General features: G+C 36.9%; 1 protein-coding gene across 6 annotated transcripts in view; it reads right to left on the bottom strand.

Moving 5' to 3' along the window:
- Window positions 1-25,520, bottom strand: part of LOC126816845 (hillarin) — a 55,373-nt gene that overhangs the window by 6,675 nt on the left and 23,178 nt on the right. For 3 of the 6 annotated variants that reach the window (XM_050543611.2, XM_050543616.2, XM_050543612.2), the window contains exons 2-6: window positions 14,333-14,506; window positions 13,657-13,745; window positions 13,004-13,147; window positions 12,055-12,247; window positions 9,515-10,465 (exon numbers count right to left, since the gene is read on the bottom strand). In XM_050543611.2, coding sequence (XP_050399568.1) covers window positions 9,515-10,465; window positions 12,055-12,247; window positions 13,004-13,147; window positions 13,657-13,745; window positions 14,333-14,479 — 1,524 coding nt within the window. In that variant the 5' untranslated portion in view covers window positions 14,480-14,506. Of the gene's footprint in view, window positions 1-3,579; window positions 3,721-6,102; window positions 6,142-7,897; window positions 8,053-9,514; window positions 10,466-12,054; window positions 12,248-13,003; window positions 13,148-13,656; window positions 13,746-14,332; window positions 14,507-25,520 lie in introns of those variants that run through there. The other 3 variants (XM_050543613.2, XM_050543614.1, XM_050543615.2) reach the window with 3 other exon arrangements.

Below are 25,520 nucleotides of genomic sequence, written 5' to 3'. Positions count from 1 at the left end.
AGAGAGAGGGAGAGAGGTGGGTATAATGTCCACTGACACAAACTAGGTCATTTTGGGACTAACATGTGGTTCAATTTTATTTCATTAATTTGCGTGGGGGTCTTTAGCAGTGCGAGGAAGCCGGAGGACCCGAAGAAAACCCATGAGGTTGGACGGGCGACCCTACTCCTTGTCACGTACAACCAGAGAATTGAAACCCCACCAGTTGACTCAATGACAGAACAAAAGAATAATTATATGACACCTTTGTGGACTGTTTGAATGACTTTGGTGCTGAGGAGCATGTTTCGTTGCCTGTGAACGCCATGTTTGAGTTGATTCTAGAAACTAAAATATACATTATGGAAGATTAGATAAAGAGCTGGCAGTTCTCATTATAATAGTTAAAGATAGGTTGCCAGGCAACGAAACATACGCCCACAGCAACTAAATCGTCCAGGCAGTCAACAAGGGTTGTCGCATATTTTTACTTTTTTCGGTAATGAAACATTTATAATACACTAAAATCTGATTAAGAGCAACAACTCACGAAGTAATTATCAGAAAACTATTAGAATTTGTTTGGTTTTTATAAAGTTCTGCCCCATGCTAACGTTTTGTATGCAAAGCTTTTAATATCATAGATTTAACTGTTCAAGTCATAAAAATTCATTGAAATTCAATATACTTGTTCGTCTCAAGATCTTAAACTCTGTGTATCAATCTGAAGTCTATCGGATGATAACTTAAGGGCCATAACTTTGGCAGTAATTATCGGAAATCGTTGAAAATCAATAGGAATCTTCGTCTCATGACCTCAAACACTGTGTATAAATTTAAACTCAATTGGATATTAACTTGAGCCTCAAGAGCATCCACAAGATTTTTTGAAGTGATCAAGGGCCATAACTCTGGCAGTAATTATCAGAAATCGCTGAAAATCAATAGGATTCTTCGTCTCATGACCTTAAACACTGTGTATAAATTGAAAGTCAATCGGATATTAACTTTGGCCTCTAGAGCATCCACAAGATTTTTCAAAGTGATCAAGGGCCATAACTCTGGCAGCAAATATTGGAAACTGCTGAAAATCAATAGGCTTCTTCGTCTCATGACCTTAAACACTGTGTATAAATTTAAAGTCAATCGAATATTAACTTTCGCTTCTAGAGCATCCACAAGATTTTTCAGAGTGATCAAGGGCCATAACTCTGGCAGTAATTATCAGAAATCACTGAAAACCTATAGGCTTCATCATCTTATGACCTTAAACACTTTGTATAAATTTAATGTCAATCGGATGTTAACTTTAGCCTCTAGAGCATCCACAAGATTTTTTGAAGTGATCAAGGGCCATAACTCTGGCAGTAATTATCGGAAATCGTTGAAAATCAATAGGTTTCTTCGTCTCATGACCTTAAACATTGTGTATAAATTTAATGTCAATCAGATATTAACTTTGGCCTTTAGAGCGTCCACAAGATTTTTTGAAGTGATCAAGGGCCATAACTCTGGCAGTAATTATCGGAAATCGTTGAAAATCAACAGGCTTCTTCGTCTCATGACCTCAAACACTGTGTATAAATTTAAGGTCAATTGGATATTAACTTTGGCCTCTAGAGCGTCCACAAGATTTTTCAAAGTGATCAAGGGCCATAACTCTGGCAGTAATTATCGGAAATCTCTGAAAATCAATAGGCTTCTTTGTCTCAAGACCTTAAACACTGTGTATAAATTTAAAGTCAATCAGATATTAACTTTAGCCTCTAGAGCGTCCACAAGCAATTGTGGACGCCGGCCGGCCGGCCGGCCGGACGGACGGACCGCCGGACGGACGGGGAAGACGACAATATACGACAACATTTCAATGTGGGCGTATAAAAACTAGATAATGTAAAGGGAATATGCTGAAAATTTTAGTCAAATTGTTATACTCTGAACTGAAATATTTGCGATTGAATTTTACACCTAGCCTAGGTCATCATTACTAAAGTTGGTACAATAAAAAACATAGTCTCGATTATCCATTTTTTAATTAAATCATCAATGAGCATTGAGCAGCAGATCGTATTCAAATCCAGCTAAAATCCGACACATAAAATGGCATCAAGAGTTGATTATGGTCTTTTCATGTTAAATGTCTAATTTAAAAGTTTACATAACATTTTAGGCCTAAAGAAAGACCTGCAATATGCAGATTTAGCTCTTGAATAATGTATGTTTAATGAACAGTAGACGACACAGGATACTGGGTTTTAAGGTGGGCTTGGGGAGTGCACCCCCTGAAAATATTTTAAAAAATGGGGTTGTCAATGGCTATTAGTGGATAATATTCTATACTGCAGGGAAGGATATTATAAAGAGTACACCATGTTTACAGTGTAAATGATAAACGATTTAATAAACTACTTGTTGATCAAATAGTCTGGGGTGAAACACAGTCATCTTTTTACGTCTAAATACAGACAATTGATGACGGAAATACGACTTCCTGTCACAACTTAATCTATTTATATCATAAATCAGTCTTGTAATCATTTTACTTCTACATCGTCTCATTCATGTTTTTTTATAATAAATATAGATTTTCCACGTCGCCATGCCAACTTGATTATATAATTATATACATTCATTCATCTCCAGATTACACCAAAAACATCATTAAATAACAAAATATATCGAAATTCAATCAAACATCATTATTAAGTCTGATGTTGATTTATGTGATAGAAAGTTTGTTTTGAGTCCAGCAAGGCTAGTCTTAAGATTGTTTATCCCTGGTGAAATACAATCTATAAAAGGGTCTCTTTTTAATGTGACTGAATTCAAACCAGAAAATAATTTACCTAAATTGGAGAACATTTTCGTGTGCATTATGCTGGGAGTAATAATATACAGATGATAAGCGACATTTCTAATTTAGGGCGAAATAGGGCGAAATGAAATGAAATGGAGTTTAACGTCCAACTGTTCTGCACTGCCTCGGCTAATGAAGACGGGCATACGCCATACAGTGTGCCATGAAGGAAATGGCCTACTCTTATATCAGATTCCAACTGCACATGCACATGCACATGCATGTGTATACAGGATCTTGGTTATTCATCCCATCCGACCAACTATACACAGTCCCATGCCTGACCCTCGGCATTGCAGCACTGACAAGGAGGAACCACACCATAAAATCCTGACTGTTTCGACCAGAGAGAAAGAGAAATGGGGTGTTACGTCCACTCGACACAAACTAGGTCATTTCGGGACTAACACATGGTTTAATTTTATTTCAACAATTCGCTTGCGCATAGGGGTCTTTAGGAGTGGGAGGAAACCTGAGGACCCGGAGAAAACTCACTGGGTTGAACAGGCGACCCTACTCCTCATCATGTACAACCAGGGGTTTGAAACCACGGCAGTCGACTCAATGACAGACCTCATAATACAGCGCGCACGTGCTAACCATTCCGCTATCCACTATCCACCACCCCCCCCCTCTGTTTCGACCAACACAAGGGTCTAACATGGGCGTAAACACATAACACGTTAATATGATAGACACAATGAAATATAATTCTTGATAATAAATTAGCAATTACAACTTACGTCATTCATCATTATGGAATTAAATTCTACAATGGAACGGCTAAAATGTGTGAATCCACCGGGATAGAACTGAAACAGGTCAGATATAAAACTATCCAACCATCATCATATAGAGAGAGGACAAGGTTTCACTTGTCATAATAAAAACTCACTGACTCATTTCATTGAAATTTGTTGACAAGTAAAATGATAAAATTTACAAGTAGATGTAAGTTAGAGGCTCGGGATATTGATTGTTAATCACAACAGCTGTTTCATTTAAATAAAACACATTCATTCTCAACATATCCAGACGACCAACTGTTGCATATTCTAATTCTTAAAGAGAGGGAGAGAGAAATGGGGTTTAACGTCCACTCGACACAAACTAGGTCATTTCGGGACTAACATGTGTTTCAATTTTATTTCCATAATTTGCTTGCGCGTAGGGGTCTTTAGCAGTGGGAGGGACCCGGAGAAAATCCACAAGGTTGGACAGGCGACCCTACTCCTTGTCACAAATTCTTAAAGAAGACAAACAGCGGTTGTATATTCGTAATACGGTGGCACAGCAAAAACAATTACACCATGTAAAGTGGAATAATTTAAACAATATTGTACTTTTGTCATTCACATTTCATATTTCCTACAATATGGCTGTTTGGTAACTTCACTCATTAAATAATATCAAAAAGATTTCAACCCAGGCTTATTTTTTACTACAATGTACTTGAATACTATTCAATGGTATTTCTTCTCATTAAAGGGGCATAATGGGAGATTAGATAATGACTTGACAGGTCTCCCTATAATAGTTCAAAAATAGAATATGCTGATAATATTAGATTCTGAAGTTTAGGCTAGCCTTAATCATCATTACTAAAGTCGGTATGATAAAAAAATTAGTCACGGCAGAGCCTCGTTTAACATGGTGACGCCGCCGTGCACTGGCCAAACTGTGCCGCTTCTGAGCCCAAAAGTTGAAGACTGGGCAGCATCATACATACGTTTTGAAAATCGCTGACAAGGTTTTTCCCATGTGCCAATACTATATCATGGTGCGTAGGTTTACAAAATCGTCTTTCTGATTGTTTTATGGGTATATTTCTGTCTGCGGGTCAGTCGCAGCAGTGTTTTGATCTCGATTTTACAGGGTATTAATCAATCCATGGTTTAACAAGATGCTAAAACTAATAGTGTATCAAATCTCCGAAATTATTTTTTAAGTGCTCAGAAATCGAGTCTAAGGGAGTCAATCTCTCACCTGCGGTGTTCGCGCGGCTTGCACCTATGGTGCGCGCTTCACACCAAATTGCCGCGCATGACCAAATCCTTGAGTCACGGTGATGCATTTTTATGTTTAATTATTTTTTAAAAAAATGCAATCCAATCCCCTAAATATCGCAGGATAGTGATGGCATCGAGAGTTGATTATGGTCTGGATAAGTTAATTACTGTCTAATAATTTAGATAACATTTCAGGCCTAGATTTAGATAACATTTCAGGCCTAGATTTAGATAACATTTCAGGCCTAGATTTAGATAACATTTCAGGCCTAGATTTAGCTCTTGCATAATGTATGTTTACTATTATACACACAATTTCAGGTTCTTTTTGTATGTTACTAAATTATATCCGTAATTTCTGGGCTTTATCAAAACCAAATTTGAACACCTTGTCTGATATTCCTTCTGACAGGTAAAACCAGGATTAACAAAATTATTTGGCCAGTTTTGTGGTTTTCATGAATATCATGTTCCAATTGCATTATTATCCATGCAGCCTGTAATCTTGTTTGAGGAAAAATTCACATAATGTATAGCCGTTCGGACGGTATGACAAAACGAGGTCCTGTGTACACATTGGCATACACATAAAAAAACCGCTTGGTACAGCACTTCTATTCAGGTAAAATTTCCCTCATAGCATAGTGTTGGTTCAAAAAATTGCGAGTTAAATCCAATTTCATTTCAATCTTCTGTAATAATTCCTCACCCTATTGATGACAATGATTTAATCTCTCACCCTATCCCTCAAGATATCAATCCCCTCACCCTATCCCTCAACATATCATCCCCTAACCCACACCCTCTAAACATCCTTCCCACTAATTCCTCTGCCAACTCAAATATGTTGGAATGTGTAAATAAAAAAACACTCACCAAGTTCGTATTAAAGAATATTTGATATCTAATAATATAATAGTTAAATCTCAACTGATAGTAAGACGTGAAATAATAGGTTAGAATTTATCTCTTGTGGGCACCACCCTTACTATATAAACCTGTCTCAAATAACAATACTACACTAATAGAGTTAAAATTACATGAACCTGTCTCACACAACAATGGGGTTAACTTGACAGCTAGTGATTGAAATATTTCACGGGGTTAAATAACATTAATAGTTACAGTGACAAACAACCTGAGATAACACCATCACAGTCTATCAAGTTTTATATATTTTAAACGTGTGATATAAAACAAAATGGAGTTTCAAGTTATATTAGAAACCAGGCTAATTAAGAGGGGTATACACCACACCTGTAAATCGGTATAACAGTCCATTGATACCAAGTTTTCTTCTAGATCAGGTGAGACAAACTCATTTTGATTCAGGTGTCAAATCAAGTGGGCAGGTGATATACAGAAATATCAAGATAAAACCAAACATTCTTGAACTTTACTCAATTCTAAAAACAAAGACAAACGTCCTTGACACAGGTAATTAATTTAGACTGGTTTTCAAATGAAATGAAATGAAATAGGGTTTAATGTCCTACTGTTCTGCACAGACTGGGCTAATGAAGACGGGCATACACCATGCAGTGTGCTATGAGGGAAATTTTGCCCGGACAGTGGCACTACGGCCTACTCTTATATCGAATTCCAAATGTCAAGGGATCTTTTATGTGCACGCCAATGTGTACACGGGACCTCGGTTTTTTGTCCCATCCGAACAACTAGACAGCTGTCCTTGACAGGCCCTCTGTCCTGCATCACTGACAAGGGAGAACCACGCCGGAAAATCTGGGTGAACTTTCTCGACCAATGTAGGGATTGAACATGCGACCTCCAGGCTAGCGAGCCAAGGTCTTACCCACCTAGCCACCGTGGCCCCTGTATTACACACAACTTAGTTATCTATGACATACAGTACAGAAGTCAGAGTTTTACTGAAACCAGAAAACAATAATAGATGATTTCCACCGCTAGTTTCTAAGAATTATTGACACGTCAGTTTGTTGAAATTTCTTCCACGGACCACCTTTAAACTCTTGGAGGGCCGGATCTGGTCTGTGGGATAGATATTTGACACCTCTGGTCTAGATGTTTTAAAGGTGTGAAATGACACAGAGAGAGAAATGGGGTTTAGTGTCTACCAGAGAAAACCCATGAAGTTGGACAGGCAGACCCTACCTTCTTGTCACATACACTTGACTGAAAGGCAGACTCTATGATTTAGCCATCTTATAAACAAATCATCTTATAAACAGTCCATCTTATAAACAAATCATCTTATAAACAGTCCATCTTATAAACAAATCATCTTATAAACAGTCCATCTTATAAACAGTCCATCTGATAAACAAATCATCTTATAGACAGTCCATCTTATAAACAAATCATCTTATAAACAAACCATTTTATAAACAGTCCATCTTATAAACAGTCCATCTTATAAACAGTCCATTTTATAAACAGTCCATCTTATAAACAGTCCATCTAATAAAAAGTCCATTTTATAAACAGTCCATCTTATAAACCATTTTATAAACAGTCCATCTTATAAACCATTTTATAAACAGTCCATCTTATAAACAAATCATTTTATAAACAGTCCATCTTATAAACAAATCATTTTATAAACAGTCCATCTTAAAAACAAACCATCTAATAAACAGTCCATCTTAAAAACAAACCATCTAATAAACAAACCATATGATAGTGTGGTCCCATATACTAAAATTAACCTCAAAATCAACTACCTGTAATTAGCCATGCCCCCCCCCCCCTTCCTCCTGCCTTATGATAAAAACTACCTAACAGCAAACCAACATATAGTGAGATCACCTGCCTCATACAAAAGCCTACGTCACAGTGAGCCACCCTATCGTGATGTACCCTACGTCACAGTGAGCCAACTTATCGTGAGGTACCCAGCCTCACAGTGAACCACCCTATTGTGAGGTACCCTACATCACAGTGAACCACCCTATGGAGAGGTACCCTGCCTCACAGTGTGTCACCCTATCGTGAGGTACCAGAGTAATTAATTGCATTAATCAAAAAATCTCATCTAAAAAAGTATTTTGATGATTTATAAAACTTTACTTACATAAAACATTCCAGTACATGTTACAACTCTTCCATCGTTTTTCGACATCATTAATTCAAATTATTAATCCATTTATCAAAAGACAATATGAAGTATCTATTTACTAGAGACTATCCCGAATTGTAATAATATACAGTAGATCTAGTATGATGTGGTATATATCCACCAGGGACTATCCTGTATGGTAATAATATACATGTACAGTAGATCTAGTATTATGTGATGTATAGAAGGGAGTAGTGGGAGATATTTGGTAGTTGAGTAGTTTTAAAACAGGAAATAACCTCTTTAATATCTAATATTACACCTATATTACATGTATATACTGTAACCATGTGATTATATATGAAGGAAAGCAACTATTATATACATATACTGTGACTGAATGTATATAGGCAGTTATATATATATACCCTAATCCTAGCAAACACCCAAGACAAACCCAGGGACAAGACAAACTTCACAGACACAACAAGAGACAAACAACACTCATTTCTGGACTAACCTATGGTTCAATTTTATTTCAATAATTAGCTTGTGCGTAGAAATCTTTAGCATTGGGTTGAAACCGGAGGACCTGGAGAAAACCCACAGGGTTGGACAGGTGACCCATCAACACCCTCTCCCCCCAAATATGAAGGAAAGCACTTCTATAAAGTTTGTCCCAAAACCGTCTTTATTTTACTAAGCCCACCTTAACAAAACAGTCTCAATGCCCTCTTGTCATACTGTTCGAGTGATGCTGATTTTTAATACAGAACTATCTCAGTGAAACCTACTTTTATAAAACAGTAAAATCAACCATGATTTAATAAGTTATGTCTGTACACCAACAGAAATCTACAGATGTTAAATAAATAGGATGAAATAAGATTTATAATAACATTTCCTCTTAGAACAAAACAAAACATATAAATATCACAAACTTTTAAAACGCTACGTGCTTTCATCTCGTGTTCTAATCATAAACAAACATCCTGACTAACAGATGAGACTATTCATCATGTGCTTTCATCTCGTGTTCTAACCCTAACCCTAACCCTAGATGAGACTATTCATCATACTAACTCTAACCCTTCTCTAAAACATGATAATCACAAACTTTCCCGGTTTTCTCACATATATTAAACAGTATTTATTTGTATACGTACAAATAAACTGTTATTTCTTTCATGATTTCATACAATATTTTTAATAAAGAGAGAAAGAGAGAGAGAAATGGGGATTAATGTCCACTTGACACAAACTAGGTCATTTCGGGACTAACATATGGTTCAATTTTATTTCAATCATTCGCTTTTACACGTCAGTTGGCTCAATGACAGACCTTATGATACAGCGCACACACGCTAACCATTCGGCCAACCACCCCCCTATTTTTAATAAAAGGACTAAAGTGAACAATGGTAGAGAAAATAGTCAAACATGCAAATATAATTTAATCTGTACAAGAAACAAAACTCAAGGGCCATAACTCTTCTTAAAGTAAGTCAATCCTAATTATTTAACAGAATGTCTATCAGCCGTGCCAGTATTGTTTATGATAAGTTAGGGAGTGGTGGACCAAGACAGTTATCACCTTGAGAATATAAAATAAAATAAAATATCTTTACATACCCCAGCTGAGTCTGGTTTGAAACCTCCTTCTAGTTCAGCTTGTTGTTGTGGAGAAAGATGACGACGTTCTGGAGATTCTTGGTAAAAAGCTTTCAGTTGTTCTGCTTGTGGAGCGAAGTGAACGTAATACTGAGAAATATGTGTGTAGGTTTCGCCATCTTTAGCTGGATCATTACCGTAAACCTCAATACCATATTCACCTTGCTGGGGTAAATTGGCCGTGACGATGATACGATCTCCAAGATCTTGCTCACTGATACATTGTTCCAGGTCTTCTTCTCTCAAACCATTCTTGCGTAACTTGGATAAAATAAATGCTGGGCGAGTCTTCTTGAACTCTATGTTGACCTTTCCGTTTGACGAGGTTATGATACCGTCAGTCGGCGTGGCAACCAATCCAATCTGATCCACGGCGATTCCAGCACCCCAGCTACTATCGGAGCAGTTAGGCAGAGCAACGGCATCCGGGGAAGTCGCATCAGCGATAACTTTATATTCTGCGGAGGCAGTGAAGACATTTTTTACTCCGAGTTCTCCGGTCAACAACTGGGCAAAGATCGTGAAATAGTACTGGCCTGATTTTGGAGCTCGGAAGATAAATGTTGTCGTCTGGTTCTTGCCCTGGTGTTGTAGAGCGTAACTTTTTAGTTTCTGACCCTGGTGCATCTCCTCATTATTACTGGTGAAAACTATTTTATATGTAAAGTTGGTTGGCTTGCTGAATCCAAGGGTCAAGGCCACACGTCCTTTCTTCGTCTGCACGACACCATTATGGTGTGAAATGAAGAACATTCCACATTTGAAGAAATAGGATTTGACCAAGGGAAGATTCTCGAAGTCTTGTAATGAAATTGGTCTCGATAGAAGTTGCCATTCAGATTTATGAGCCCAATGACTGTAGATCAATTGTTCAGGATCGGTGAGAAAATAAAAATCATCGTATTCATACACCTGAAGAAAAATAAAACAAGTTTACTAAATGAAACGTGTAAATTAACGGCTCATTATTGAACTTCGCCAAGTTCCAAAAATTATAATCAATGTTATCATCTTTAAAAACATGGCCAATCAAATTGTTTAGTGCAAGGCTAGGAAGGTCTACTCTTCATCCAATTCCAGTCTATCAATGTCTTTAACAGAGAGAGAGAGAGGGAGGGAGAGAGAGAGAGAGAGAGAGAGAGAGAGAGAGAGATGGGGAAATGGGGATTGACCTCCACATAACACAAGCTAGGTCATTTCGGGACTAACATATGGTTAAATTTTCTTTCAATACTTTGCTTGCGCGTAGGCGGAGGAAACCGGGGGACCCGGTGAAACCTATGAGGATGGACAGGCGACCCTACTCCTTGTCATGTACAACCCGGGAACTGAAACCATGCCAGTTGGCTCAATGACAGACCTTATGATAAAATGCGCATGCGCTAACCATTTGGCCATCCATCCCAAGCACTACCCCCAACAAGTCAACAATCCAGTCCACACTGGGAACAAGAATCCTGCAACCTCAGGACACGAGAGAGAGAGACAGAGAGAAATGGGGTTTAACATACACTCGACAAAACAAGATAATTTCGGGACTAACACATGGTTGAATTTTATTCCATTAATTCGCTTGATAAGGGTTTTACTAAATATAACTAATGTCAAAACTGAAATGCCATGGGAACTTTACATCTTCATCAACAGGTCAAGGTTATGTAGATAATTAAACATCAAAATTAGGAGTTGTTCCCCCTGATTTATCTATCTATATACATGTATGTCAGGGTTGGGACTAGTATTTTGGGGAGCTTGGATAAGGAAATCCCAAACAACAAGTGTGTAAGACTACAGTTGATTTCTGCATCGGTTCTGATTTTCTTCAAAGAATTCCACCCAAACATTTTCACATCCCCTCCAATATGTTTTAAGAGTCTTGTAGAAGGCGAATGAAATGGGGTTTAACGTCCTACTCTTCTGCACCGACTGGGCTAATGTAAATGGGCATACACCATACATTGTGCTATAAGGGAAATTTTGCCCGAACAGCAGCACTATGGCCTATTCTTATTTAGAATTCCAACTGCCAAGGCATCTTTTACATGCACACCAATGTATACACTGGACCTTGATAAGTCGTCTAGATAGCTGTCCTTGTAAGGCCCTCCGTCCCGCACCACTGACAAGGAGAAACTATGTTGGAAAATCCCATGAACTTTCTCGGCCAATTCAGGGATCGAACATGCGACCTTGAGGCTAGCAAGACAGTGTCTTACCCACTTAACCACTGTGGCTCTCTCAACTCAAATGAGAATGACTGAGAAAATTGCTCAGGATTTTCTGATTTGGTTTTCCCATTGTCAGAGTGACAGTGTGTAAGCCATTCGGATGAGACCAATGCCGTTGTCCGCAATGCCGTTGTCTGGGCACCCTACATGGTGTATGCCCGCCTTCATTAGCTTGAATAGAGCAGCACTGTACACAGTTAAACTCTATTTCATTTCTCCAAATAACAAACATCTTTTATTGTTGAGAATCTAAAGATAGAAACAGATACTCACCAAATTTTCTGGTTGATTTTTCTCAGAGACAAGATAACGCGTGGCCCAATGTGAATCAACAAGGTACCATTGTCCGTCGATCAAGATGGCGTTCCAACTGTGGTTATATTCTGATCCTTTAAATTTATCACCTGGACGATAATCCAAACCTTTCGCAAACCCAGTTAAAACGGTACATTGGAGTCCTGAATATCTGAAATATTAAAAACCAGTTAAAACAGTACATTGGAGTCCTGAATATCCGAAATATTACATACACAAATTGTATGAGCATACATTTAAAATGGCTAAATAGACAAGATGTCCTGGAATTCAACCAATTCTCTTGATTTTCCGGCTTTTTTTCCAGTTTTTCAGTGCTGTAGGAAGGAGAGAGAGAGAGAGAAAGAACTGGGGTTTAACGTCCACTCAACGCAAACTAGGTCATTTCGGGACAAACATATGGTTCAATTTTATTTCAATAATTTGCTTGCGCGTAGGGGTCTTTAGCAGTGAAAGGAAACCGGAAGACCTGGAGACATCCACAAGGTTGGACAGTCGACCCTACTCCTTGTCACATACAACCAGGGAATCGAAACCATGCCAGTTGACTCAATGACAGACCTTATGATACAGCGGGCACATGTTAACCATTCGGCCATTCAACCCCCCGGTGTAGGAAGGAAGGCATAGGAATCAAAAGTGTCTAATCTTTCGGATGGAACAAAAAACCCATGTATACCATTGGCAGCACGTTAAAGATCCCCTGGCAGTTGTAAATAGAAATAAGAGTTTCAACCAATGAGGTATCGTGATTCTCAAATTGGTTGATGCAATAACATCTCTCTCCTCGTAACAGTAAGTGTTTATCTCAGAAATGAAAACAAGACGTAATCTTATGTTTATATACCAACCTGCAGACAGTTTCAAACCCTAACTCTAAGACGTAATCTTATGTTTATGTACCAACCTGCAGAGAGTTTCAAATATTCTAGCATATGTTCCTTGTTTATTTTGAAAAGAGAGAATAACTTCTTCAGGGCTTCCACTGTTAACTTTACCCTTGAATTTAATTGTGTACATATTCTTTGACGTCATCCATCGAAAAATAGCCCTGGAATAAATAAAACAATAAATACAAACTCTAATCCTAACTCCATCTGCCTTAAACTACAGATGTGACGTCAACATTCAGATGCTGGAACAAGCCAATCAATCAATATTTATAGAAGATGGCTGTAACGTAAATCTTTCATAGAACCACAGGTGTGTGCTTGTACCCTAACTAATAAACACATATTAGTCAAATTATTGGGGGCCCGGGACTGAAGTCCTGGTTCCAACAGTCCTGGTTCCGACAACCCTGGTTCTGACAACCCTGGTTCCGACAGCCTTGGGGGTTAGGGACTGAAGTTCTGGTTCGGAAAGCCCTAGTTCCGATAGCCTTGGTTCCGACAACCCTGGTTCTGACAATCTTGTTTCTGACAACCTGCATTTGTTATCTGCATTTTAATGCATTGAGTAATATATATTGATCATGCCCTAATTTTGTATCATTTGATCATGCCCTAATTTGGTATCAATATACAGACGGAAATATTGTTGTTATAGAGAAATATTTACCTGGCTTTTTCTAAATCTGATTGATAATTCTGACTGTAGACCAGGTGAAATATCAAATCAACAAAATTATCATGGTCTGTCTGGGCTACCTGTAATATTGTAATTATATAAAATGTTTAATACTGACCACTAGTTATAAACTGACTGAATGGAGATGTATCCCATTATTGCAGGTAGAGGGGAGGGGTTATTGATGTTCAACTGATAGAGGGGAGGGGTTACGTTACTGATGTTCAACTGGCAGAGGGGAGGGGTTATTGATGTTCAACTGGTAAAGGAGAGGAGTTATTGATGTTTATCTGGTAAAGGGGAGGGGTTATTTATGTTCAACTGGTAGAGGGGAGGGGTTATTGGTGTTCGTCTTGTAGAGGGGAGGGGTTATTGATGTTCAACTGGTAGAGGGGAGGGATTATTGATGTTCAACTGGTAGAGGGGAGGGATTATTGATGTTCAACTGGTAGAGGGGAGGGGTTATTGGTGTTCATCTGGTAGAGGGGAGGGGTTATTGATGTTCGTCTTGTAGAGGGGAGAGGTTATTGGTGTTCGTCTGGTAGAAGTGAGGGGTTATTGATGTTCAACTGGTAGAGGGGAGGGGTTATTGGTGTTCGTCTTGTAGAGGGGAGGGATTTTTGATGTTCAACTGATAGAGGGGAGATAAAAATAATTGCCAGCCTACCTGAATAGCATGGTCATCAACATGGTAAAACTGTTGTACATCACGATAGATATCAAACTTCCTGTATCGTGAACGAACAGGACCAGGGGTTTGTTGTTTGCCCTTTCGGACATCTATAGGCTGGAAATTGGTCGGAGCTTTCACCATTTCTACGCCCTAAACTCAGTAACAGATCTGAAATTATAAATAAAGACAGGGATTTATTGATATGAGACATGGTAGTTCAGTTAGTTTCAGTCTTAACACAAGGTACAATTTTATGGATACACAATTTACTGAGTTTAATAGAAAGCGACATTTCGACGTGGATACTCTCGTCATTATTTGTATCATTTGCTTGATAAAGACGAGAGTATTCGCTTAGTATTAAACTCAGTAATTGTGTATCCATAAAATTGTACCTTGTGTTAATATGTTCAATTTCTAAATTCCAATCAAAGAAGTTTTAATCTTCCCTATAAAACCAATATTCTGGTGCCATTTATTAATTTATCATATTTACAGAAATTCACTTTATCTCATTCAGGTTGCCACAGATGTGTAAATGTTTTTATTTTTTATTGACCATTTTCAGTGCCAAGGAAAATCAATTGTTGTATTTTTATTTCTAAATTACAAAATGAAATGAAATGGGCTTTAACGTTCTACTGTTCTGGTCCAGCTTGGCTAATGAAGACGGGCATATGCCATACATTGTGCTATGCTATGACAGAAATTGTTCCTGGACAGCGGCGCTACAGCCTACTCTTATATCGAATTCCAACTGTCAAGGGATCTTTTAAGGGATCTTTTAAGGGCACACTATTTCATCCCATTCTAACAACTATACAGCCTTCACCTTGCCCGGTCTGTATACAGCCTTCACCTTGCCCGGTCTATATACAGCCTTCACCTTGCCCGGTCTATATACAGCCTTCACCTTGCCCGGTCTATATACAGCCTTCACCTTGCCCGGTCTATATACAGCCTTCAGATTGTCCATGGCCCGGTCTGTATACAGCCTTCACATGTCTGGCCATAATTCTTATATTTAACATTTACAACTAAGGATACATTATGGGAGATTAGATAAAGATCTGGCAGTTCTCACTATAATAGTTAAAAACTAGATAAAGTAAAGGGAATTTGCTGAAACCAAGAATTTAGCGATTGAATTTTGGGCCTACCCTCGATCATCATTACTAAAGTCGGTATGATAAAAAACATAGTCTCGAATATCCATTTTTTGATTTAATCAGAAGCAGCAGACTGGGTTCTAATCCAGTAAATATCGCAGGCTTGATTATGAGTTGATTATGGTCTGGATAAGCTAATTTATGTCTAATTAATAATTTAGATAACATTTCAGGCCTAAAGAAGGACCTGCAATTGTCAGATTTAGCTGTTGTATAATGTATGTTTAAGATAAATATCTTTTATACTGTAGATAATTGTAAATGATGATATTAAAATATATCTGCTGTATTTATGTGATTGTTGTTGTTTAAATACATAAATAAAATCCATGGGAATCTATTATAACATCTACAGAACATATATCACTGGACGATATTTATCATAACATCCATAGAACCTATATCTATTACTGGACGATATTTATTTATATATAACAATTGAAGACTGGGTCACAGTGACAAGTGAACATTTCTATACATCAAATATCAAACTGTGCAAATATATACCAGTCTACTGAGGCCACCTTCGTTACACCAGTCTTTTGAGGCCACCGTCATTACACCAGTCTATTGGGAGCACCGTCATTACACCAGTGTATGGGGGCCACATTTATTACATCAGTCATCTGTTGGGAATTTTAGTAAATCACAATATTAAATCTATATGGTGTGAATGTTAAATTTGGAAATGAGAGATCAACATGTGGATGATGCAATGATGTGTTATTTTCTATAAGACAATAGTTCCCGGATACCCAGTACCTAGAGTATATTACAACTAGACTACTCTATATATATATTGTACTACAGACAATTTGTCGATTCAGCTAAAATTATACAGACAATTAAACACACTATTCAATCAATAGACATGGTATATCTTATTTCATTATAACAAGTAGGAGCTGTAGGCTGAATAACTAATGGCCGAACTAAACAGATAATGTCTGGTAGACTGGGACCTCTACCCTGGCCGAACTTAACGGACAATGTCTAGTAGGCTCAGACCTCTACCAAAAAATAATTAAATGAGTAATTACTAATTAGGTAAGGGTTACTGGTAGACTAATATTTCCGAGACAGATGAAATGTCAGAGGTTGATTTAATCCAGGATTGCTTTGACCTGGGAAATGGGTCGAGCTGAACAAATCAAAAGTTGACTATGCCTACTAGATCAAAAAATCACATTAAAAAAATGGGTCATTTTCCCTCCTTATTGACAGATATTTAGTGAATAATCATTCCATGAGAGATAAAATAAGGGCCAGATAATTTATCTCTTTTTTGGGGATGGCGTGGGGTGGCAGTGTGTGGAGGGGGGGGGAGCGGACTTTTTCCCTAGATACACACTGACAGCACAATATGTAGAAATACGCTCGCTTATTAATTTAACCACATGTTTTGTCATCAGCAATTTTATTGATTTTCATGGTTCTTTATAGAATCCATCTTCAACACAATATAAAATAAGGAAGTTACATGTGAGGGAGTTACATATAAAGGAGTTACAAATTAGGGAGTTACAAATGAGGGAGTTACATAAAAAGGAGTTACAAATGAGAGAGTTACAAATGAGGGAATTACAAATAAAGGAGTTACAAATTAGGGAGTTACAAATGAGAGAGTTACAAATGAGGGAATTACAAAAGAGGGAATTACAAAAGAGGGAGTTACAAATGAGGGAGTTACAAAAGAGGGAGTTACAAATGAGGGAGTTACAAATGAGGGAGTTATATATATTCAGTGACAAACTACAAACACAAATTGTCATTTCCAGGCCTGTGCAATATACAGAAGGTAAAATCCATGACAAAACTATATACACAGAACATCAAAGAGGCCATTGTTTGGCATTAGTGTAAAGATAATCAGATATCCGACATAAAACACATTCCTCTAGAGACAATTTATAAATATATTTAATCAAGCATCCCCTAGGTAAATATTTAGTCATATGAACAGTCAACATAATAAAATCATCTGATAACAGCCTTTGAAATCAGTCAATCTTTACATTAACGAAGCGAGCGAGCAACAGTTAATCTGATCAACAGTAGATATTAGAGATACAATCATTGTCGTTACTACTATTGTTACGATCATAAACAATGTCTTGATTATCCAGTTTTATGGTAACTGCATCAACCACAAAACGTATTTAGGTGTTACACAATATATGTTTGAAGGGGCGGTGGGTTGCTAGTGTAATGAAGTTAAGGATACCCTGCCAGGCCCTCCATTCTCCACCCCTAACAAGGAGGAACCCTGCCGGAAAATCTTAATGGACTTTCTTAGTCATTACTGTGATTGTACACCGGACCACCTAGTAAGTGAGTCAACTTCTTACTCACCGAGCCAACATGGCTCCTTATCACAAGAGAATCATTGTTACTCCTAATAAATTCCGTAATTATAGTTCAAAATCAAAAGTTTTTTTGTTTTATCTACAAAAACCACTGTTAGCATTACAGAAATATGTTGGTAAGTTTTGTTTTTTTTTACAAAAAGAGAATTATAATAAATATCAATTCCATTATAACTTTAATATCAGTAATTGATAAAACTGCTGCAATTTCATTTATTACTTTTAATGTTAGTGAAATTGTTTTTGACAATTTGTTGTACTGTATGAATAATGTCAGGTCATGGGATGATATTTCTAAAGGTTATTATAACACATCATGATAGAAAGTCAATGGAGAGTAATCATTGTGTTCGAGGAAACACATGAAAAATAATCAAATGTTGGTTAATGTCGTTTTCTGAAACAAGCCATGAAAGTCATTCAGATACATTGTAGTACAAAAACCCTGGTCTGATGTACTCATCGGCGCGCACGTAAAAGACTCCTGATTTATCTATGTATTCTTCAAGTAAAGGTTACAACATGACAATAAATAATATAGGCTAGATATGAAATAAGAACTATGTGCTGTGAAAGTAAAATGAGACGAGAATAGAGAAGTATGATAGGTATGGTGTCATGAAGAGACTTTTACTTAGGAGCCCCATAAAGCCTGACGTATATAACATCTGTTGTTTATTTTCAATGGGGTCCAAATACCTGACAATTAAAGTTTAATCCATTTGATAGATATGGTGTCATAAGGAGACCTTTACTTAGGATAGTCCATAAACCCTGACGTATAGAAAACATCCTTGACACCTTGAAATTGATGAGGAGTATAAAGAAACGCTGCTGTCCGGGGAAAATTTCCCAATCAGTGCAGATCAATAAAACTAAGACCTCATAACAAAAATTTCCAGTTTGAAAAATGGAACTTAAAGATGAAAATAAAACCGATAAGGAAACTGGTTTGAGCTTGCACAATCTAACTTACCAAACTTAGAAACCTGGTTTGCAAAATTTCACAATTTAAGGTAGAAAACTGTTCGAGCTTGTACAATTTCACTAAAAAAACTGGTTTGAGGTTGCATAATTTCACATCTACCTGTTCTCCAGTAGAATATTAATCAATTTGAGTTTCTATATACCACTGATAGAGTTTGGTACCACTGATAGAACCTTGGTGATATGTTTAACTCAACGAGTTTCGTTAATCCATGACTATATACCACTGATAGAGTTTGGTACCACTGATAGAACCTTGGTGATATGTTTAACTCAACGAGTTTCGTTAATACGTGACTATATACCACTGATAGAGTTTGGTACCACTGATAGAACCTTGGTGATATGATTAACTCAACTATGAGATGATTGAGTAACAACTATACCATATTAACTTCCATCATTTTCTCTTCTCACACAACCAGATATCTCACTTACCCAATATCCAATCAAACCAAACACATGATCCACAGGTTGGCGTAGTTTTACCGCTCTCCGGTCAATATAATAATTACAGTAACAGGCTGATGAAAGACAGGATTAATTATCGACACTCGGTCATAAATATTCCATAAAGTTATTAAATAGCCGACAAACGACCAGACACCTTTTTGTTATTATCATGAGTGTTATTATATGTCTTCCTGACTAAACGTAGAAACGAGACGAGGTGGCTTTGATGATTAAATCGCGTTAACGGTTTGCGTTAACCGATTCTTTTGATTGATCTTATAGACTGGAATAAAAAGACGCAGAAAACACGAAAAATATACAACACAGAACATTTCTGTCAGAAAATCTGCAGAAAATTCCACAACAGTTCGCAGGCAGACATTTTGATAAGAAATTAATGAATTCTATATATAGCAGTAATCATCAACCAAGTAATCAAAATATATAAAAAGTCGTGGATATTGGATTGTTTTGTTTTTATTTTCGACTGAAATAAACATGAAACACAAGACGGTAAATAATCTGAGAGCTGGTTTCTATGGTTTCGGACAAGTTCCAAATCACAATTAAAACACCGAAATGAAATGAAATGGGGTTTAATGTCCTACTTTTTTGCTCTGAACTGGGCTAATGAAGATGGGCATACGCCATACAGTGTGCTATGAGGGAAATTTTGCCCTGACAACGGCAAACCCCATTTCATTTCACTTTCATTTTGTTACTTTAATTGGTTTAAATTGATTCTAATAGGGGTTAACAAGTTATTATTAGGGTTTGGGTCAAAATAGTGTATACTCCCCACAAGACGAATACAAACAGACTTTAAAGATATAATATAATTGATCAAGATTTTCTGATCAATAAATCACGTATATCTACCGTGGTATCGTATTTACCATGTCTGACAAATTGTCAGTGAAGTTGATTGGCTAGAAAATTAATCTGTCAATCCTCATTTATATAAAATAACCTTCGATAACATTGTTTATACAGTTCAATAGTATTGTTCACTGCAGCCTACTCTTATTTCAAATTCAGACATGTCACTGTTTACAGGAGAACTCAGTTTTCTATCCGGTCTTAAAGACAGTGATCCTTCCATTAAAAACCACTGATATAAAAGGAGAAACAATACATGAAAATCATTTGTTTGTGATATCATCTCTATGGAAGCGGATGATGGTCGAGAGCGAGACATTAATATATTGAAACAACAAGAGTGACGTAATAAGAGGTTGTTGTTTCAATATATTGCGCAATGTCTTAGCTCGAGACCATTAAACGACTTAAAATACAGACACTCCGCACATGCTTTTATAGTCCAATATTTCACTAGTATAAATAATGTACGATTGGCAATTTGCCCATACGATTTATTTGATACCCCAACATCAAAGGGTGACGTCACATCTGTATTTTAAAAAAAGCTATTTTACACAAGAAACTTGGCAAACGTCGGGATCAAACCTAAGATCTCCTGGCTGGTGTACATGGAGGTCTGTTTGACCACTTCCTGATTTTGCTAGGAAATATTTAACTATTTCCACTTGTAGAACAGAAAGTTGTTTTCTTAAGCATGTCTCATAAAGAAGAAGAATACAAAATGTACAGAACTAGTTTCTAATTCTTAAGTAGCAATCATATCCACAAAAAGTGCAAACCACTGGAAATACTAATCTTTCCAGAACAAAAAATTATATAAATAGCAAATCCTACCTTCCTACTCAAATCAACTGCATTAACGAAATATATGAATGAAAATGATAAAACTTTACAACGTTCAAGATAAAAATCATTGTGTATTTCCTGGTTAAATAACGGCCATGTGGTGTTCCTGATTATTCATGACGACATGTTTTTATTGTCAAGCAGACTATCAAAGTTTCTCAGGAGTTTACTGGATGAATCACGATAACAGCGCACTCCATGATCTCTGTTCATAATAAACGTAATTGTGATTTCGTGATTACCTTGTATCACTAGAAACCTGATTGTTTATATAATAATCACCGTAGCAACATAATCAGTATTAAAATAACCATAATGTTATTAATATAAAATAACAAGGTATGATTTCAATTTTTGGTAAAATATCAAATTACTAACGGTACAATCCTTGCTATTACGTATATATATATATATATATATATATATATATATACACACACATATTCGGCTTGATTACTTAAAATTTCATTAATAAAACAAAATCAAAATGGCAGCTGGCTTGGATTTTATTGGATTTAAAACAGGCCCATCAATTTGGTTCACGGCTACTAAAGATGGCACAGGGAGCAGCACAGATTAATGAAGGGTGGAGAAGAATATTTCATTTCATTTCACTGTTCAACAGTATTATCAATGCATTTACAAGATATTTTTTGATTTGTTTTAGAATGTCAGACTTATAATCAATATCTGACAATCACCTCAACATGAGTTCAGATACATTTTATCTAAATTCTATTGGTTCATCATTATTAAATATAACCATTACAACACGTATAGCACATTCTTTTATCAGTATTTCATAAAACAAGGGTGCAACTATCCATTGAAAAATATGAAGAGTTTTCCTGGTGTTAATGGGCCATGTGGTCTTGAAATGTTTCCTCATAATAACCATTAATAATTTACTGACACAAAATATATTGTATCCTTAAATACCTCGTCTATATCACCCCACCCCTCTATATTTCATTTGTCTGTATCACCCCACCTCTCTATATCACCCCACCCCTCTATATCACCCCACCCCTCTATACTCGTCTGTATCACCCCACCCCTCTATACTCGTCTATATCACCCCACCCCTCTACATCACCCCACCCCTCTATATTTGTTTATATCACCCCACTGTTGGACTTAAACCCTATTTCATTTAATCTATTTGTTTATAAATGTTACACTACTGAATAAAATCATCTATTATACGCTTGGTCAAGCAAGACATTTTTTTTTTCTAGAAACCTTGTTAAGTTTTATTACCAAATTAATGGTTGACAAATGTTTCTTATCTTGCCTCCAGTATCTAAAGGAGTTTTTGCTTTATCTATACGATACTGTTAATTTGTCACTGTAATAAAACCCTCTAATTTCCTATAAAATATGGTCTATTATAATCTAATAGCCCGTTCAGACACTTAAGTTGAACTGGTTTGAAAACACTGGGGATTGTTAAACCAATTTAACTTTGTCATCTGAACATAAATGTGGGGCAAATAAACCAGTTTAAACACCCCAGCTCACTACCTGTTGAAGAAGGCTTATTATTTTAAACTGGTTCAAGTTGGTCGTCTGAATGGGTTGGCGTAAAGATCTCGGCTCCAGCACCCCGTCTCCAGGTCGCTTTCGACATGTGCAGTACGCAATAAGTTACATTCTTGGGAATATGGCAGCGTCATGCAGTGCCAGTGTTATTGAAAGCTTGCAAGCCTGGTGCAAGAACCGAATAAGGAATACGAAGCTATCCATGCATAGTTAACTCTAACCTCCGACCGAAGCGGTGAGAATAGTTAAACTGGTTTGGCTTATAGTACGTGTGAATGCAACACGACCTGTCTTAAAAACCCCAGTGATTTTGAACTGGTTTAGAAATGAAATGAAATGGGGTTTAACGTCCTACTGTTTTTTTCCTAAACTGGGCTAATGAAGACGGGCATACGCCATACAGTGTGCTATGAGGGAAATTTTGCCCGGGCAGCGGCGCTACGGCCTACTCATATATTGAATTCCAGCTGCCAAGGGATCTTGTACGTGCACGCCAATTTATACACGCGACCTCGGTTTATTGTCCCATCCGAATGACTAGACAGCTGTCCTTGTCAGGCCCTCCGGCCTGCATGAACTGGTTTAGAAATAAGTGTCTGAACGGTATATATATGTTATTAGTGTTACAGGTGGTCCAATGGTTAACTTGACCGTCAGTGACTCAAGTGGTTTTTATTCCCTGCTTTAATATCTTAAATCAATTAACAAACAAATTAACAGATTTTACAATCCCCAGTTAAATATCCTGACATTGATTAACAATCAATCACGTTTCTGATAAAACTACAGATTAATATCACCAATAATTTACAGGTAGTTAACGATATTTACCTGTTGGTCATAATTGATATAAAATTACTTCAACATCAAACAACCATTATAGGGGATCAGTAAATAGCCTAATCAAATGACTCTAAATCATTAAAGGGGGTTAATAATATCAGAGGCAGGCCCCTAAGCTTGGTCTGTAACAGTATTTAAATAAAAATGACTTTAAAAGGTGCTCCCTAAAGTAAATGCTGATGTTTATATCTAATTCACTAATGATTTTAGTGACTAATCCTGCTCTCCAGATAAGAGTCTGGCGTCACCATTTGACATGACTTTTTGAATATGTCTAGCCTTGTACCCATGGTAAAATGTTTAAATGTTTATTTTGTCTTAAATATTGGATATCAGAAGCCTACCTTTTCCCGGTGAGATCACAACATCAATGTTGATTTAAATTGACAAATAATTTGTGTTTTGAATGTCAAAGACTTTGGATGATATTGAGTTAGAGACTTAGCTACTTTAAAGCTTAATCTAGGAATATCAGTTGAAAACTGATTCATTTCCATTCAGTTATAACACAGATATGATCAATTGAAATTCCCTCGATCTATCCAGCTCACTATGAAACAAATTGATGTACCTGTTTTAAATACGATCAACTCCAAGCCAGGAGAATGTAGCATTGTTTTTTTACATGTTAAATAATCAATTGGACTACACTTTAGAGTGATAATTTTATATTTTACAGAAAATGCAAATGACATAGAGAGTCACAGAGAGCGGACATAAGTTTATAATTTAAAGGAGGTAGTCCCATTGTTAGTCGGGAGTTATTAAAGAAATGGCATCACCAATACAGTTTACCATACAGTGTACCATACAGTGTGCTATATGGTGAATTTTGTCCAGACAATGGCACTATGGCCCACTCCTATATTAAATCTCAACTGCCAAGGAACCTTTTAAGTGCATGCCAATGTGTACACAGGGTAGACTTTTCGACTGTGAACTTTCTGGGCCAACTCGGGGATCTAACACAGGACCCTTCCAGGTTAGCAAGTCAACCGTGGCTCCACCAATGGTAGCGGTTGTCGAACACAGGACCCTTCCAGGTTAGCAAGTCAACCGTGGCTCCACCAATGGTAGCGGTTGTCGAACACAGGACCCTTCAAGGTTAGCAAGTCAACCGTGGCTCCACCAATGGTAGTGGTTGCCGATTAATATTTAGCCATCATTAATATGAAACCTAACAGTCTCAATGCACAGTACTCCTCCTAATAGAATAAAGATGAAGTTTCTAGAATTCCATTTTATTTTCTTAACTCAAACCACCTACTTCATTCATTTACAAAAACTATAATCATTTTCACTGAGTTATAGAAAGTTCTTCTAAATGAGTCAAGAATGGCATTCACATTTTTGAATACTTTCCAAAACAAATCCATTATTCATTCTTTACAAATAGGAAAAAATATATTTTCTGTAAATGAGAAAGCAATCAAAATTACAGTCTCCCAAATAAAAACCTAGAACAGTAAATTCTATCAGCCATTTGCAATTCAAATAAACCTGAAATAAATTCTACAAACTTAACGTTCAAAACAAACATTAGCCTGAACAGGTTATTTATTGAACTATAATCAATTCAAATTCTGATTTCATTATTTGATTATTTCCAGGGCCGATTCCACTATGATTATTATAATCCAGGAAGACTGAAAAACACACAAACAAAAACATCAAGACAAACCTGTGGGCAAAACACACAAACAAAAACATCAAGACAAACCTGTGGGCAAAACATAAATTACACCCATTGCAAAAAAAAAACAAAACAAAAAACCCCATTAAATCAAGTGAATGGATTCTTAGTAAGCATTAAAATATGTTTTTCAAGAGATTTGATCCCGGTGTCGACCAAGAAAGTTCCTCAGGATTTTTTCAGCCCCTTTTCCCTTGTCAGTGGTGTAGGACCCAGTTAACCCTAACCCTTTTCCCTTGTCAGTGGTGCAGAACGCAGGAGTCTGATGAAGAACAACAGTGGTATAGGACACAGGAGTCCGACGAGGACCAACATCAAGTCATTTGGATACAAAAGTAAAAGAATCCTTGGCACTTGAAATTGTAAGAAGCATAAAAAAAGATGCTGCAGGCACAAACAAC

The sequence above is a fragment of the Patella vulgata genome, chromosome 3 (genome assembly GCF_932274485.2).
Source record: "Patella vulgata chromosome 3, xgPatVulg1.2, whole genome shotgun sequence".
NCBI classification, from domain to species: domain Eukaryota; kingdom Metazoa; phylum Mollusca; class Gastropoda; family Patellidae; genus Patella; species Patella vulgata.
This window is presented reverse-complemented; position numbering and strand designations above follow the sequence as displayed.